The sequence below is a fragment of the Plecotus auritus genome (genome assembly GCF_963455305.1).
Source record: "Plecotus auritus genome assembly, chromosome: 2".
In the NCBI taxonomy this organism is placed as follows: Eukaryota; Metazoa; Chordata; class Mammalia; order Chiroptera; family Vespertilionidae; genus Plecotus; species Plecotus auritus.
In genome coordinates, this window is record NC_137771.1 from 38552248 (window position 1) to 38571296 (window position 19049).

Sequence of the window (19049 nt, forward strand, 5' to 3'; positions counted from 1 at the left end):
AATAAACACAAATGGCCAATAAGCATGTTTTTAAAACTACAAATAAGTTAAATATCTAATAATAGGAAAATAGTTAAATAAATTATGATACATCATGAGCCAGGATTGGGAATGAGATTTGTTTTTATTAAGTGATAAAAAGCAAGAACAATATGGATATGATCCCATACAAATGCACATATGAAATGTATAGGAAAATGTTCGAAAGAATGCACACCAAACTATTCTGTTTTTATTTTTTTTTTTTATTTTTTTTTTTTAAATATATTTTATTGATTTTTCACAGAGAGGAAGGAAGAGGGACAGAGAGCCAGAAACATCGATGAGAGAGAAACACCGATCAGCTGCCTCCTGCACACCTCCCACCGGGGATGTGCCCGCAACCAAGGCACACGCCCTTGACCGGAATCGAACCCGGGACCCCTCAGTCCGCAGGCCGACGCTCTATCCACTGAGCCAAACCGGTTCTGGCGAACTATTCTGTTTTTAGAGAAAGCAGCAGGATTGGCCAGGGCAGGGAGGGTTGTGCTATGCGAAATGGATTTTTACTTTTTACTCTACATGCTTTTTTTAGTGTTGGAAATCTTTTATAGTGAGAACACATTCACGTGTTACTGTGTCATTCTGAAAACTATTTAAAAAAACAACAGAAGATGTATGGAATCCTCTTAGCAAACTTCTTGGTATATAGCATTAATAGTACCCAAAATCAAACAGAAAAGATAGAAAAATCTCCCAAAATCATATAGAAACAGATCTAGGTGACACCCTATATCACCTAGGAATGTTTTTGGCTAATATGCAGCTCCACAGAGACCCCTATCACACCTACCCGTGACCTTCCCACCATACTTTGATTCCTCTCCATGTTCTTGAACCATTAGTAGTAATTTAATTTTAAATCAAATTTTATAATCATTCTAGCCTGGGCTCTAAACATTAGGAAATTTTTTTTAAGAACAAGTAGAGCCCATTCTTGGGTTTGAGGAGAACCTTGGGTACAACAATAAGCGGCCTGGTGGGGTCGGGCGTCATCTTGAAGCGAAGCAGAGTCATGGCAATGGCCATCTTTAACTGAATCATGGCGAAGTGCTGCCCGATGCAGTTCCTGCAGACACCGAGAGAAAAGCAGAGATATTCGAACAAACGTGTTTCTCCTGACTCTGCAATACGATGCTAGAATAGCAAGTCTGACGTTCCAGTAAAGCAATGTGTTCATTCTAAAAACGCCATACAAACTTTTGTACTTTGGGTTTACATGGTCTCCTGCGAGAATGTGAGCTGGGAGGCCCCAATGCAAGGGTCTCCCTAACCAAGGTGGCACTTGGCATTGCTCAGAGTTGTTTCTGATGTGAGGATCTGATGGAAAACATGGTGACTGTCATTCACAACACTGTATTTTATAATTGTGGTGTGCTAAGAAAGTAAGTTACAATTACACAGTGGTGTATATTTCCCACACACAAATACATGAGGTGAAGGATGGGGAAGAATCTTTTCACAATGAAGATGTATATGAAATCATCATGATGTACACTTTAAAGATCTTAGAATTTAAATGTCAGGTATACATCAATAAGGCTAAAATAAAAAACAACACCTTTTTCTATTATTAGAAAAAAATAAATGCAGCCCACTTGCGTTGGGGGTGAACTGCATTGAGCCTCTGAGCAACAGCTTGCCTCATGAGATAGCTTTCTGAGACGTGACTACCTAGGATGTGATAGAGAGGGGCGTGTCCTTTGTGAAACTAACTGGCCCTCTCAGAGGTTCAACTAGGCACTAAGATCTCCTCATGGCCAGGCGAGAAGATAGGGCTCCATGGAAGAATTTACAGAGCTGAGGGACTAAAGGAAAAATGCTGTCTCCAAGTAAACATTTTTATATATTTTCAACAGCTTCAACTTGTCCTCACCTTGGTCCAGCTGAGAATGGTAGGAAGGAGTAGCTGTGTCTCTTAACATGATTATCCGGAGAGAACCTCAAGGGGTCAAAGACCTGAAATGAAAGGTCACCCCCAACACCATTAACACATTCTTAGTACCGATCAACCAAAATATACTGTGAACCATATATATAATTTCAAATGTTCTAGTAGTCACATTTTTAAAGGATGAAATGAATTTTAATCATGGAATTTATTTAACAGAAAATATTACCATTCTAACATCTATCCAATATAAATAATTATTATGGAAATAGTTCACATTTTTGGGTGCATGTTCAAAATCCAGTGTGAATTTTTTCCAGCACATCAGTTTTGACCAACCACATTTCAAGTGTTCAATAGCCACATGTGCTAATGGCTACCACACTGGACAGTGCAACTCTAGACCTATGACCTTGTCCGACTTCGCAATTGACTAATCTGCTACCCAGACTAAGTAAGGGGAAAGCAGAAATGCTATGGCCAGTGGTATGATTTTCACTTTGGAGGTAAGAGAGCACCTACTTAGAAGTCAAGTCAAAGTGATTGTGTGATCATTGTTACTGAGCTATGCAGGCCAGCTTCCCATTACATGTAACCAATCTTTAACCCTAGCAGCTTTTGTAAAAGGAAGCATCAAACATGTGTTTAAAGTTTTGAGAACATCGAATCAAGGAACTCAGGTATGCTACACCTCTTCTTTTTGTCTCCTAGATCCTTTCTCCTCCCTGCTCTGGGCTCTAAGAAGCTGAACCACATGTTGTTCTGTTGGGTTTGGCCAAGAAAAGACATTGATAAGAGGCCTGAAGGGTGGGAGGAGAGAGCATTCAGGGTATTTACTTCCTGGGCTCCTACCTGCCAAGTTGTCTAAGGTGGGCTGCATGCTCTACTGACAGCCACAGCTCCTGTCTGATGGCCTTTTCCAGAAGCTCTCTCTCTCCAGACTCATCACCCTCTCTCCTGTGACTCATCAGGCCAAGAAGTGGTAAGCCCTTTGGCAGTTATTTGCTCCATTTTGCTTTTCTTAAACTCTAACCCATACCTTTATCAAAAGTTCCTTCATAGAACTCTTCTCAAATTGCCCAACTTGAGGGATACTTGATTTCCTTCCAGAATCCTGATTGTGAAATCCAGGAAAAGGGGGCTCTACTGACCATCGGCACTCGTGCAGATTATCTAGGTAAGTGCGTGGCAGAGCCTGCTGAGTAAATGGCCACAGCAATTAAAGCAGCCCGTGTGACATTAGGCCAATTTGTTCATTCAAAGCAAAGATAAAGTAGGAATAGAGGGATAGGACTGTTTTCCTTTAGTGGGAAAGTTTTACATTTTTGGTTTTTATGTTTATTTTTGTTAGCTGTATCGTTTTCCACTTCCATGCAGAGCTAACAGAAAGTGAATTGGGTGGCATTGGTTCTTTGAAGCATTTATGTGGAAGATAGTCATACCTTGGGGTTTTCCCAGACGGCAGGGTTGTGTTGAAGACCCCAAATACTGAGAACCACAGTTATTCCTGAGAAAGGGAAAAGATAACAGAGATTGCAGGAGAAAGAGTAAGCAGTGGGCTATTGCTCTACCACTCTTCAGTAAGACGTTCTTCTACAAGGACAAGAGCTAGTTCCTGGCAGAGCTGTGGGCACTGTAGCTGATGCCAGGAGTGAAGGTCCTGTGGGAAGATGACACTTGGTGGCACCTGAGTTTTCAAACTAATGATCTACTTAACACATGACTCTATCTTAAAGAGTGATTGGTATCACGTCAAAATATGCTTACGCGTTCTGCTGCCTCTGGAAATCACTTATGCAGTGATCCCTCCTTATCCATGGGGACATGTTCTAAGACCCCAAGTGAAACCCTGAAACTGGGGATGGTACCAAACCCTATGATGAAGTTTAATTTATAAATTAGGCACAGTAAGATATTATCAATAACTAATAATAAAATAGGACAATTATAATAATATACTGTAATGAAAATTATGTGAATGCCATCCCTCTTTTAAAAATCTTATTGTATTGCACTCACACGTCTTGTGATGATGTGAGATGATAAAATGCCAAACCTATTCCTGAATCTGGTAATCATCCCTTTGTGGCAGTAAATGGCTGGGTGTCACTTATTTTAGTGGACCCTTTGCTGAAGTCTTCGTAAGGCTCAATGCTTCTGGCAACACATTGCCATCGAGCAGAACACGATTTCTGTTCATGTCTCCCACCCACAAATTTAATGCCTTTTCTATCTTAACTCAGCACTTATCACACACTGTGGCCGTAAGTTTTGCAGTTTGAGGTGCAACAACAAAACTAGCACTAATTTCTTTTTCCTTCTTCACAATTTCACAAATAGAAAATTCGTTTTTATGGTAGGGTCATAGCAAACTCAGCATATAAGAACTTTCACCTTTTCTCTTTACAAAAGCACTTATAGCTGCTCCTTGGAATATCTGAATTGCTGGCATCACTACTCTTGTGCTTTGGGGCCATTATTAAGTAAAATAAGGGTTTCAGACCCCAGGTGACTGCGGGTACCTGAACCAGGGGAAATGAAAGCATGGATAAGCAGGGACTACAGTATATCTATTAATGGACTATAAAGCACTAATTGGGGACAGTTTGAGGACATAAGAACAGCGCTGTAATTCTATAATGCAAATCCAATGTCAAGTTTCTGTTGGTGCTGTTCCTATATACAGGGTGGGGAATTTTGACAAATACCCATGTAGTTTGGGAATAAAAAAAAAAGCCACACAGGAGAGAGGATTTAGGATTATTTGATTACCAGAATTAATTCTTGATCTGTCAACAATGTCACAGTAACTAACAGGTTGTCGGCTTGTTTCCAAGGGCAAGAATAAATAGAACAATGAAGCAGATACGTGAAGGATGTCTCATGTGAACCCTCTGCCTCCCATCCACCCTGCTCAGAAACGTGTGTTGTTCTGAAGAGCCCTGGGCTCTGGGCATGGGACTGCTGCATGAGCTCTAGCTCTTCTGGCAGTACACTGGGGTCCCGCAGCGGGTTTTTTGGCAACACCAAAAGTATTTGAAAGGGCTTTTAAACTGCAAAGCACTATAAAATTGTTTGCTAAGATCATGTTCCAAGAGAAAAATGAGATAAAATGTTTGAAGGCGTTATGTAAAATATTAAGTGCTGCTCATTTATTAGGGTGATATTGTGATGACAAAGAAGCTGAAAGCTTTCCTTGGGTCTTCTAGATAAAGATAATGGTGTTCATTTCCCATGAAGTCTCGCCTGGGTCTCAAACTCAGCCAAACAAGGATTACCTTTAAAACAATGTTCCAACAATGGGAGAAAGCCTGGGTTCGGAATCTTATGACACAGGTTCTGGGCATAGTTTTGTTGCAAATGGTTATGTGCCTTTGGGAAAGTTGCTGAAACCACATCTGATCAAGAGAATGCCTCCTGTGCCCCACCTTAAGCCTGGTATTTTTAGGATTGTCTTTTGACTTCTCCAAGAGTTGAGAAACCTACTGGTCTTTTACTGTGGTCCCTAGGATCCCACAATATCTAGCTGGTTAAGAAATGAGGGCAAAGACCTGCAGGCAAGGAGCGTCCATCTGGGAAGGTAATGGGCTTGCTGAGTTGTCTGGAAACGGATACGACTGTAGGGCACAATCGGAGAGACTCCTTGATACACATTGTAGTGTATGTCATCTCGCCCAGATGGTCCCTGTGAATACAAGGGAAGAAGGGAAAGGAACTCAGACTCCACATCCACTTTGTAAATATTGATTTCTTTTCCTATTTGATGTTTGTTCCTGGTAAATATCATCCTCGTGTTAAAGCTATTTTTCCAATTGTTTATGCAACAGCATTTTAAAATGGAACTCCTTCCCAGAGGATGAAAAACCAAACAGATGCCAAGTATCCTCATTACAAAGTGAGGTGCTAAAGTACTGGAAAAAGATCTGTTAAGTAGATTTCTGAAAACCAGTTTTACAAACCTTAGCTCATTATACAAATCCAGAATGTATAAGGAATGGCTAAGGACTGAAGAGAAGAGGCTTGAGAGTTTTGATAGGAAAAAAAAAAATGCTTTCAAGAGAAGTGTTGGAATGCAGGATTTGCCATGGAAAATGGAAGAAGGTTCCCTCCCATGTTAAGTAAAAGGGGTTTCAAGAGGATTAGTCAGGTGATCTGATGTGTGCTCCCTGGAGTTTGGGGAGCCCAGGACGTATAGGAAAAGCCATGACTCTGAATAGACAGAGAAAGGCAATGGAGAGCAACAGGGACAAAGCAAGAATGCTCCCATGTGTCCTGTGGGCCAATGAACTGAACTGGTCAGAGGGAGAGCTCTGGAACCAGCTTGAGGGGAATTCTAAGGACAAGAATTCCCTTGCTTCACCCTTGCAAAGTCCCTGTGAGGGAATCTCCAAGAAACCCACAGGGGCAACTATTGAGAATAAAAGGAAGCATTTGAATATCCACCAAGCTCAGAGGGCAAGGTCACAATAGTACCAGCCACTTTCTCCTTATCCTCTCTCCTGCCTGGACCCATTTCTGGAAGGGTCAGAAACAGCAGTGTAGGGGAAGAGCTGGTGAATAAGAGGAAGCCATCCATAAGCACCTTACCCACCACTGGCTTCCAGACCCAAAGAAGTACTGAGCTGGGTAGGGGTTGATGCTCCAAGTGAATAGGAAATTTAAGTTTTTAATATTCTACTGGATCAGACAGCTTAATTACTGGAATAAGACCGCTCTTTTGATTTAAATCAATCAGAATATGTGAGGTTCACTCCTGCTTTCACGCAGCAAATTTGAAGTGTTGACAAGAGAAGAACAAAGTTTTTGTTGTTGTTATTTTGTTTTTTAAATATATTTTTATTAATTTCAGAAAAGAAGGAAGAGGGAGAGGGAGAGAAACATCAATTGAGAAACAATCATTGATTAGCTGCCTCTTGCACGACCCCCACCAGGGATGGAGCCCATAACCCAGGCATGTGCCCTGGCCAGGAATTGAACTGTGACCTCCTGGTTCATAAGTCGACACTCAACCACTGAGCCACGCTGGTTGGGCAAGAATGAAGTTTTTCATTTGCACCCTCGCTAGTCAGGTTGGTTTAATAAAATGATTGCATGTAGTATTTAGTCTATTTGCTCTATTGTATTTCTATTTGCTTTTCTGAATACGTATTTTGAATGCAGGCTTTGATCATTCTGAAATGTGAAATCTTATTTTCGAACACTTTCCTCCTTGAGCCCAGAATAAAAAGATTCATGTGCTTCGTCTGGAACTTAGCATATTTAAGAAAACAATGCTGTCCACTATAGCCCTGGTGTAAAAAGAAGAGAGGAATTTTAACCCAAAGCAGAAATGGGCTAGGAAACCAGATAAAAACATTGAACAAATTTTCAGCTTTCTAGAAACTGCTTTTTGTAGTATGGTTTTATTATCTGTCTAAAGGAATTATCAATTCTCAGAATTCTATGTACAAATTTCATTAAGTATAACTATAAGGCCATATTATAGAATAAAAACATATTTATTCCCTATAATATAATTGCCATTACTCTCATTAAAACAAATGATAGTAAAAGATCCTCTGTACTTTGTTTTCTCACCTGGAAAATATTTTTTGTTACTTTCACATTTTACATAAACCCAACAAGAACAAGAATGATCACTAGTTGAGTTGTATATATATCTACCATAATCAAGATTAAAATATCTAATTACTGTTGGGAGATGGTATACAGTATTTTCAATTTCAATGAATGAATAAAAATGACTAAGCAACACTGCATTTTGTGCTATATTGATCAGACCTTTAATTTATAGTAGAAAATGATGATTATTCTTTTTTGTAAAAAGTGAGATCTCTATTATACCCATATAAATTCAAATACCTTTACAAATGTTCTAGTTGAGCTGACCTTTGTATTTGAAATATGATGATTTCCCTCTAACCATGGGGCCACATTACCCTTAACATTTCTATTTTTCTGCCCCTCTGACCAGCAAAACAACAATATGTGAAATACCTAGCTAGAATGAAGAGAGTGTTATTTGCAAACAGCATGTTTAAGGGGAAAATTCATAAGCTGGGCTTCATTAACAGCAAGATATGCTCAAACTCTAGCAAAATGAAGTTTTCCATCTAACTCCTGCCCATCCTATAAGAAGTACCTTAAACGTCAGATCGTCCAGGAAGTATCCTTGAGACCCCCATTCCAGCTTAGGCACCTGTCTTCTAAGTGGTTGCTAGCACATATCTCTCAGCCTTATCATGCTATTCTGCAATTATCTATATGGGAGAGGGGTGGGGAGTTCATTGAGAGTAGAACCCACATCAAATCTTGCATGTAGTTTTAGTGCCTCAGTATTTAAAATGTCCTCAGTCCATATTTGCTAAACTCAACTTCAGTGTGCCTCACTTAGTACTATGTTCAAAGTCCAAAGCCAATCCTGAGGAGTAAACAAGGAGACAAGAGAGACTTAAATGACACAGGTGTTCATTCAGGTCTCTCAGAAGAGGAGCCCCTCTTGAGCCCTACCACTCAAGCTCTAAATGCAAGTCTACCGATCAATGCACCAAAAATTGGGTGAAAGAAAGAAATAAGATATTTCACACACTACTGCTCAGAAAAACAATGAAACATGTAATTTATGGATACATGAAGCTCTTTTTCAAAAGGCAAAGGGATAGCTTTGGGCCCTCTAGAGAAAGAGAAGAATGGTAGCCTCCCTTGTATGCTTTTACATACACATCTGTTGAAGCACTAGTCACCAAGGTGCCAGAAGAAGAAAGAAGAAAGCAAAATCCCAGGAGGAAAACAGGATGAATTGTTTAGGGATGCAGAATCTTACCAGGTGATGGAAGACCCATCCCCCAGGATGCCCCTGATCTCCTCCCGGCATCTCTCCTGATGCTCAGGGTTCTGAGCCAGGTGGTAGAGGACCCAGGAAAGGCTTCCTGCTACGGTGTCTTGCCCTGCCACCATGAATGTGTTCACCTCAGCATGCAGGTCAGCATCTGAGAAGCTGTTGTCATGTTCAGCCTAGAAAGTACAATAGAGGTATGTTTATGCAACTTCAGTTTATAGATGCTTGGAGCACCAATCAAAATAATGGATTTAAGGAAAAAAATTATCATTTCCAACACAAGTTTCAATTTTAACTCAGTTCAACAAATATATACTTCAAGTCACACTTTGCCCAGAGCATAAAGGAGGACCAAAGCTGGAAAAGGACAGTAGGCCTTGTAAAGAGTTCCTTCAACCATCCCGTCAGACTTATCCAGCACCTTATCATCAACGTTTTATCAGCTTACCTGTGACCCATTTCCTTGTTTTCCTGAACTACTATGTATCTTTATGATAGTAACCAAATCCTGTCAAATCAGTAAAAAATATAGTTCAATCTGACTTTTTCTAATGACAAAGCTGCACAATTCTATCTTTACCACAGATTGTATGGAGCCAACCCATTAATTCAAAAGTATTGTTAAATTTAGTTGATCAATTTTACATTTGTCTCTTCTCCTCCTACTTATCCACCTACCCACACAGTTACTTAGATATATGAGCAGGCTCAGAAATGTGAAAGATTTACCTGGGCAGAAAGTAAAATATCCAGAAAATCCCGATGAGTCCTATTGTCAGTTTTACCATGCTCCTTCTCGTCCTTGTGGGCTTTCCTTCTCTCCTGGATTATCTGGTCTGTGGTATAATAATCCCCCATTATCAAAGTGACAACAAAGTAAATCAAAGAAAACAAATTTTAGAGCAAGCCATGGCCCATAAATAACTTCAAATCTTGTCTAATTTCCTGAGGTCAGAGTGGGTATATCTATTAAACAGATTTAATTTTGCAGACATTTATTTTCCCATCAAATGACAGTTTTATCAAAGCTCAAAAGACTGAGGCTTAGAGTCAAGATGGCAGAATAAGTAAATGTTGTGCTTGCCTCCTTCCATTATTACTTCAAAACTGCAATTAATTATAGAAAAACCACCTTTGAGAACCACCTGAACACTAGCTGACTAGAACTCCTATAATCAAGCATATAAAGAAGAAGCCATATTGAGACTTCTAAGAGGGTGGAGATGCAAAATGAGCTTGTCCCATATCCACATGTTGTAGTTAACAATTGGGAGGGACATGAATGGGCCAACAGCACCCAAGACTCAACTACAACAGAAGGGCTCACATAATACATACAAGAGACATTCTTGGAGCATCTAGCACAGGTGATCAGGAAGAGTGCACCACTGAGCCCCACAAGACACCTACTACATAAGATCATAATAACAAGATAGGGAGACTTAGCAGATCTACCTAATATATGGAGACAAACACATACAGGCAGACAAAATGGGGAGACAAACAAATGTACTCCAAGTGAAAGAACAAAAGAAATCCACAGAAAAAGAACTAAGTGAAATGGAGGCAATTAAGCTACCAGATGAAGAGTTCAAAACAATGGTTATAAGGATGCGCAAGGAATTTAGGAAAACAATGGAGGATCTTAGTGAGAACTTAAAGAGATAGTAAGCATTAAAAAGGACATATAAACCATAAAAAATAACCAGTCAGAAATGAAGAATACAATATCCTAAATGAAGAATACACTAGAAGGAATCAACAGCAAGTTAGATGAAGCAGAGGATAATAGTGTCAACAATAAAAATGAAGTAAAAAAACAACAACTCAGCATTTAGAGGAGAAGATAACAGAAACACAGAAACAAAGTGCTGGTCAGTAGATGAGTGAATAAAAAAGCTGTGGTACATTTACACAATGGAATACCAGTAGGCCACAAAATAAAAATTTAAAAAAGGAAAATTTACCCTTTGCATCAGCATGGATGGACCTGGAGAACATTATGCTAAAGTGAAATAAGCCAGTCAGAGAAAGATAAATACCATATGATTTCAGTCATATGTAGAATCTAATGAACAAAAGAAACTAACAAACAAAAAAGAGATAAATTTATAGAGAGCAGGCTGACAGCTGTTGGGGTTGAGGGAGGGTTGAGTGAGGAAAGTGGGGGAGAGATAGATAGATAGATAGATAGAGAGAGAGAAATTCCTTCATGGACACAGACAACAGTGTGGTGATTGCTGGGGATAGGATTGCTGGGGGTAGGGATGGTGGGTGGAAGTGGAGGAGGAAATAGGGGGGATAAATGGTGGTGGGAAAAAAACATCTTTAAGAGAGTAGATAGATGATAGATAGATACGTGGATAGGTAGATAGACAGATAGATGGCTCTATCTTTAAAAAATAAAGTTATAAAACAGAAAAAATAATTTTAAAAATGAGGAACCTCTAAGGGATTTCTGGGACAATATCAAGTATAACAACATTCACATCATAGGGGTACCAGGAGGAGAAGAGAGAGGGCAAGGGATCAAGAACTTATTTGAAGAAATAATAGGTAAAAACTTCCCTAACTTGGTTAAGAAAAAAGATGACCTGTCCAGGAAACACAGGGAGTCCCAATTAAGATGAACTCAAAGAGGCACACACCAAGACACATTACAATTAAAGGGACAAAGGCTACAGACAAAGAGAATCTTAAGAGCAGCAAGAGAAAGATAGTTCCATACAAAGGAGCTCCCATAGGCTGTCAGCTGATATTTCAACAGAAACACTTCAGGTCAGAAGGAATTGGCATGATATATTCAAAATAATGAAAATCAAGTACCTACAACCAACACTACTCTATTGAGTAAGGCTATAAAATTAAAGGTGAAATAAAGAGCTTCTCAGACAAGAAAAAGCTAAAGGAGTTCATTGCCACCAAACCAGTATTATAAGAAATATTAAAGGGTCTTCTTTAAGAAGAAGAAGAAAAAAAGAGGAACATAGTTATAAAGACTAAAAGGGCAATAAATATGTACCTATCAATCACTAGTTTAAATGTAAATGGATTCAATGCTCCAATCAAAAGACATAGGGTAGTTGAATGGATAAGCAACAAGATCCATATATTTGCTGCCTACAAGAGATGCACTTCAGATTAAAAGATATATACAGTCTGAAAGTAAAGGATGGAAAAAGATATTTCATGCAAATGGAAACAACAAAAAAAGCTGAGTTAGCAATACTTATATCAGACAAAACAGATTTCTTTTTTAAAATCCTCACCAGAGGATATGCTTAGAGACAAAAAGGGAGATAGATAGATAGATAGATAGATAGATAGATAGATAGATAAACATTGATGTGAGAGAATCATTGATCAGTTGACTTCCATACACGTCCTAACCAGGGATTGAACCCACAACCCAGGTATGTGCCCAGACTTGGAATCAAACCAGAAACCTTTTGGTGCACAAGACAACACTCAAGCAACTGAGCTACTCCAGCTGGGCCAGACAAAATAGACTTTAAAACAAAGGCTATACTAAGAGACAAAGAAGGACATTTAATAATAATAAAGGATCAATCAAACAAGAGTATATAACCCTTGTAAACATTTATGCACCCAATGCAGTATCAACTAAATAGAAAGGTAATGATGACAGATATAAAGGGACAGACCAGTTATAGTAGGAGATTTTAATACCCCATTGAAATCAATGGATAGATCATCCAGACAGAAAAACAGTGGCTGAAAATGGTACATTATACCAGATGGATTTAACTTAACATTTTTTAGGATATTTTTTTAGGATAGACCACATGTTAGGCTACAAAACAAGCTCCAATACATTTAAGAAGGTTGAAATCATATTGAGGCTTTTTTTCTGATCACAGTGGTATGCAACTAGAAATCAATTACAAGAAGAAAACTAAAAAACACACAAACACTGGAGGCTAAATAACATGCTACTAAAAAATGAATAGGCCAACAATGAGATCAATGAGATCAAAGAAGAACTCAAAAGATACCGGAGACAAATGATAATGAAAACACAATGACCCCAAATCTATGGGACACAGCCAATGCAGTTCTAAGAAGGAAATTCATAGCAATATAGACTTTCCTCAAGAAACAAGAAAAACTTCAAATAAACAATCTAACCTTATACTCAAAGAAACTAGAAAAAGAACAACAAAGCCCAAAGTGAGTAGAAGAAAAAAATTATAAAGGGCAGATTGGGACTAATAAAATAGAGTCCAAGAAACAATATAAAAGATAAATGAAAACAAGAGCTGACTCCTTGAAAAACAAACAAACAAAATTTATAAATATTTAAGCAGACTTATCAATAAAAAAGGAGAGAGAACCCAAATAAATAAAATCAGAAATAAAAGATGACAAGTGACACCATGAAAATATAAGGGGTTATAAGAAAATACTATGAACAATTATATGCCAACAAATTGGACAACCTAGAAGAAATGGATAACTTCCCAGAAACACAATCTTCCAAGACTGAAGTAAAAAGAAACTCTGACCAGACTGATTACAACTAATGAAATCAAAGCAGTAATCAAAAATCTCCCAACAAATGTAAGTCCTGGACCAAATGGTTTCATGGGTGAATTTTACCAAATATTCAAAGAAGAACTAATACCTATCCTTCTCAAAGTATTCCAAAAAATTGAAGAGGAGGAGGGAAGACTCCCAAGCTTCTTTTATAAAGCCAATATTACCCTAATTCCAAAACCAGACAAATACTTTACAAAAGAGGAAATTATAGACCAATATCCCTCATGACCATAGATACAAAAATTAATAAAATATTAGCAAACTGAATTCGGCAATATGTTAAAAAGATTATATACCATGATCAAGTGGGATTTATTCCTGGGATGCAAGGTCAGTTCAATATCCACAAATCAATTAATGTGATAAGCAAAATTAAGGATAAAAATCATATGATCATATCAACAGATGCAGAAGAAGCATTTGACAAAATCCAGGATCCATTTATGATAACTCTCAGCAAAGTGGGAACAGAGGAAACACACTTTAACATAATAAAAGCCATATATGACAAACCCACAGCCAACATCATACTCAACAGTGAAAAGATAAAAGTATTTCCTTAAAATAAAGAACAAGACAAGGATGTCCATTTTCATCACTTTTATTCAACATAGTATTAGAAGTCCTAGCTACAGCAATCAGATAAGAAAAAGAAATAAAAGGCATCCAAATTGGAAAGGAAAAAATAAAACTGTCATTATATGCAGATGACATGATACCATACATAAAAAAATCCTAAATAGTCCACCAAAAAATATTAGAACTGGTAAATTAATTCAGTACAGTAACAAGACAAAAATTAATATACAGAATTGGTTGCATTTTTATATGTCAACAATGAACTATCAGAGAATTGAAGCAAACAATCCCATTTAAAACTGCATCAGAAAAAAATAAATAAAATACCTAGGGATATATTTAACCAAGGAGGTAAAATACCTGTAATCAGAAAATTAAAAATCTTAAAGAAAGAAATTGAAGAAGATGTAAATAAATGAAAGTATACATTGCTCTCATGGATAGGAAGAATTAGCATTGTTAAAATGTCCATACTACCCAAAGCAATCTGTAGATTCAATTCAATCCCTATTAAAATATCAGTAGCCTTTTTTTTTTTTTTTGCAAAACCAGAATAAATAATCCAAAGATTTATATTGAACCACAAAAGACCCCAAATAGTCACAGCAATTTTTAGAAAGAACAAAATTGGAGGTATCACATTACCTGATATCAATCTATACTACAAGGTTATAGTCATCTTATTGCCTTGGAGAAAACATAGGCAGTAAACTCTCTGACATTGTTCTTAGTAATATTTTTTTTCTGATCTTTCTCCTTAGGCAAAAGAAAAAAAAGAGAACCCAACCGGCATAGCTCAGTGGTTGAGCATTGACCTATGAATCAAGAAGTCATGGTTTGACTCCCAGTTGGGGCACATGCCCAGGTTGCGGGCTCAGTCCCTAGTGTGGGGTGTGCAGGAGGCAGCTGGTCAATGATTCTCTTTCATTATTGATGCTTCTATCTCTCTCCTCTCCCTTCCTCTCTGAAATCAATAAAAATGTATTTAAAAATTGTTTTTTTAAAAAAAAAAAACAAAAGAAAAAATAAACAAATAGGACTACCTCAAACTAAAAAGTTTTTGTACAGCAAAGGAAACCATCAACAAAATGAAAAGACAACTTAATGAATGTAAGAAGATATTCACCAATGGTCTATCCATTAAGGGTTATTATCCAAAATTTATAAAGGACTTATACAGCTCAACATGAAAAAAATAAATGCTCCAACTGAAAAATAAGCAAAGGCCCTGAATAGACATTTCTCCAAAGAGGACATACAGATGACCAGTGGATATATGAAAAACACTCAATGCCACTAATCATCAGAAAAATGCAAATTAAAATTACAATGAGATATCATCTCACACGTGTCAGGATGGCTATCATTAATAGATGAACAAACAAGTGTTGGCGAGGATATGGAAAAAAGTGAACCCTTGTGTACTGTTGGTGGGAATGCAAATTGATGTAGCCACTATAGAAAACAGTATGGAGGTTCTTCAAAAAATTAAAAATAGAACCATTGTATGACCCAGAATTTCCATTTCTTAGTATTTATCTGAAGAAATCCAAACCACTAATTTGAAAAGATATATGCACCCCTATGTTCAATGCAGCATTATTTACAATAGCCAAGGTATGTGAAGCATTTAGACATTTGGCTAAAGAAGAGGTAGTACATATATAAAATAGAATATTACTGGGCCATAAAAAAGAATGAAATCTCACTATTTGTGACAGCATGGATGGACCTAGAGGATATTATGCTAAGTTAAATAAGTCAGACAGAAAGACAAATATAACTGATTTCACTTTTATATGGAACACTAGAGGCCCGGTGCATGAAATTCGTGCATGGGTGTGTGAGTGTGTCCCTCAGCCCAGCATGCACCCTCTCCAATCTGGGATCTCTCTCACAATATAGAACTGCTGGCTCCCAACCACTCGCCTGCCTGCCTGCCTGATTGCCCCTAACCGCTTCTGCCTCCCAGCCTGATCACTCCCCTGCCAGCCTGATTGACACCTAACTGCTCCCCTGCCAGCCCGAATGACCCTAACTGCCCTCCCCTGCTGGCCTGGTCACCCCCAACTGCTCTCCCCTGCAGGCCTGGTTGCCCCCAACTGCCCTCCTCTGCTGGCCTGGTCACCCCTAACTGCTGGCCATCTTGTGGTGGCCATATTGTGTCCACATGGGGGCGGCCATCTTTGACCACATGGGGGCAGCCATATTGTGTGTTGGAGTGATGGTCAATTTGCATATTACTCTTTTATTAGATAGGATATTTAACATTGATTCAATTCCAGGAAATGTTCAAAGTGCTTTACATATATAAACATATTTCATCATCACCACAAACCTATGAGTTACATTCTTTTTTATCTTCATTTTACAGATAAAACTGAGACAAAGCAGTAAGTAACTTACCCAAAGTCACACTGTTAGTAATTGGTGGAGCTAAAGGAAGATTAATTAACTGCTTGATAAACATTTTCTATTGTTATGTTCATTAAAAGTAATATTGAATTGTTTAGAAAGTTTGATCTATTTCAACTTCTTTGTTTATGTTTTGTTAAAACTATATATTTTTGAAACAAGCTTTTTAAACTTTATTTTATTTTTTTTATTCTGGTAATAATGCTTATCAGAGATGAACCCACTTAACGCATTTTAAGTATACAATGCAGTATTGTTAACTATAGGCATGATGTTGTAGAGCAGCTCTCTGGAACTTATTTGTCTTCCATAACAATTGGATAACTCCCATTTCCCCCTTCTTTGATTGTATGTCCGTTTACTCTGTTTCCCTATTCATTCCTGTGTTGCATGAATATTTTTCGCTTCTCATTATTACTGCAAGCATGGTGCAAACAGCCAAATGCTATTTATGCTTTGAAATATTAAGTACGCACTTGTTACATTTGTATTAATAAAAATTATGCATAATAAAAATTATAGAATACATTGAAAACTTCTCTCTCATAAGACACTATTATAAATGTAGCAAACTTCTCTAAAGGACTTGCATTTAAAAGCTCCATTAAGAACAAGAATTCTTTCTCTTTTCACAACCAGATACCCAGTATATGGCTGAATTATGTTTCATTGGCCTATTCCTCTACACAGACACAATACAGTTATGACAATGTATGCACTCGGGCAACCCAAACTCAAGAAATACCTGTGTACTGATGCAAAATGTTGACTATCTTCTGTAAGTGGCGCTTCTCAGAGCTGAATTTGAAAATTATGTCATGGTGATAGAAGAAACTGAACACGCGCTTATAGATGATTTCAGAGCCTTCACATAACCCTTTAGTATAATGATCATGGGTACTAGAGAGAAAGTGGAGATAATACGTCAATAGGTGACTCAGATAATGGCAAACAAATGTTTTTTGTTTGTTTGTTTGTTTGTTTTCCCTCCTGTCACTAACCTGTTTATCTGGCAGTTGGTCTCCCGGCTGAAAGTACATTTCATGAGTGTGTCCAGGCTCATCAAGCTGATGTCCTCAAAAATCTCCAAAACTGATTCCTGAGTGCCGCAAATATTCTCCCATTTGTCCTGGCACAGGAAGTCAAGATCAACATCACCATCCAAGTGCCTTTATCTGACCCTGCCCTTATGATGTAAGAGAGACAACCTAGCAGGAGCCAAAATTCATTCAAGCAAATAAGCTAAATGTTTACTTAGCATCAGGAAGGGGGAAAAATGCATCCAGCTGGGTGAGAAAGAGCATGGAGCCAACCAGATACCCAGTAAATGGCTGAATTAAGTATCGTTGGCCTTTCAGTTATTACCATAACTCTGCTTTAAAACAGATAAGATCCTAGTGAAAGAAATCCTCTCTGATACAAGACCCATAATTACAAGGAGTCTGCCCAGGGCTTCCTCCACCTTCAGTCCCCAAACTGTTAGGTCCCCTCACCCCATCACTACTTCCAACTACCATATTTGCACTTAGAATAAACTTGGAACATTAAAAGTAAAAATACCAATAAATCTAAATGTTTAAGTTCAGATCAACTGACATTTATTTAGCGACGATACCTATAGCTAGGTGCTAAGGATTTGGAGGCCACAGAAAAAAAAGGCAAAGAGATATTTTTAAAGTTTTTACCTAAGTGTCTACTGTTTAGTCAATTGCTGTCACCCTGAATGATGTAAGTTTTACCGAGTACAGAAGTGAGTTTAGAAGAAAGGAGAGCGGAGGGGAGGCTCAATGCTGGAGGCAATTTGGCACAATTCAGCAGAAGGAAGGGCTGTGAGAGGAATCTCAGGGAAATGTGGGACTGAGAAGTGAGGGAGACAGAAATGGTTGATTGAAATGGTGATAAAATCAAATGTCACTACTGGCTGATATGCAATTGTGAGCCAAGCTGCATAGCACCAGAATCCGAAGAGTAGGCCCCCTCTCACTCTAACCTGCACCTCAAGCTCTCTGCCTCGACTGGTTCTTACTTACTTTCACCACAGCTCCAGTGACTGGAGGGAAAATCCGCTTCTCTGAGCTTGGCTGAGAACCCAGCCAATCAGTGGTTCTCTCGTGCAGAAAGGGATAGACTTGCGGATGAAGGTGGAAGAAAATTTTGGCTTTGTTTGTGGGATTGGAAGTGTTTCTGATGAAACTGTTTTAGTATATTACTAATTTGATTTTTATTATTTATTTTTATTTATTTATTTTTTTAATTTAATAAATCTTTATTGTTCAGATTATTACAATTGTTCCTCTTTTTTCCCCCAATAGCTCCCCTCCACCTGGTTCCCACCCCACCCTCTGCCCTTACCTCCCCACCACAGTCCTCATCCATAGGTGTACGATTTTTGTCCAGTCTCTTCCCGCACCCCCACCCTTCTTTCCCCCGAGAATTGTCAGTCCACTCCCTTTCTATGCCCCTGATTCTATTATATTCACCAGTTTATTCTGTTCATCAGATTTTTTATTCATTTGGTTTTTAGATTCACTTGTTGATAGACATGTATTTATTGTTCATAATTTTTATCTTTACCTTTTTCTTCTTCTTCCTCTTCTTAAAGAATACCTTTCAGCATTTCATATAATACTGGTTTGGTGGTGATGAACTCCTTTAGCTTTTTCTTATCTGTGAAGCTCTTTATCTGCCCTTCAATTCTGAATGATAGCTTTGCTGGGTAGAGTAATC

At 38.1% G+C, this 19049-nt stretch overlaps 1 protein-coding gene across 1 annotated transcript in view; it reads right to left on the reverse strand.

Annotated features, from left to right (window-relative positions):
- Positions 1-260: 260 nt before the first annotated feature.
- Positions 261-19049, reverse strand: part of CYP4X1 (cytochrome P450 family 4 subfamily X member 1) — a 35595-nt gene continuing 16806 nt past the window's right edge. The window contains exons 5-12 of the mRNA XM_080658263.1: positions 17324-17451; positions 17068-17222; positions 9498-9604; positions 8754-8944; positions 5482-5615; positions 3373-3437; positions 1916-1998; positions 261-1108 (exon numbers count right to left, since the gene is read on the reverse strand). Coding sequence (XP_080514389.1) covers positions 940-1108; positions 1916-1998; positions 3373-3437; positions 5482-5615; positions 8754-8944; positions 9498-9604; positions 17068-17222; positions 17324-17451 — 1032 coding nt within the window. The 3' untranslated portion in view covers positions 261-939. The remainder of the gene's footprint in view (positions 1109-1915; positions 1999-3372; positions 3438-5481; positions 5616-8753; positions 8945-9497; positions 9605-17067; positions 17223-17323; positions 17452-19049) is intronic.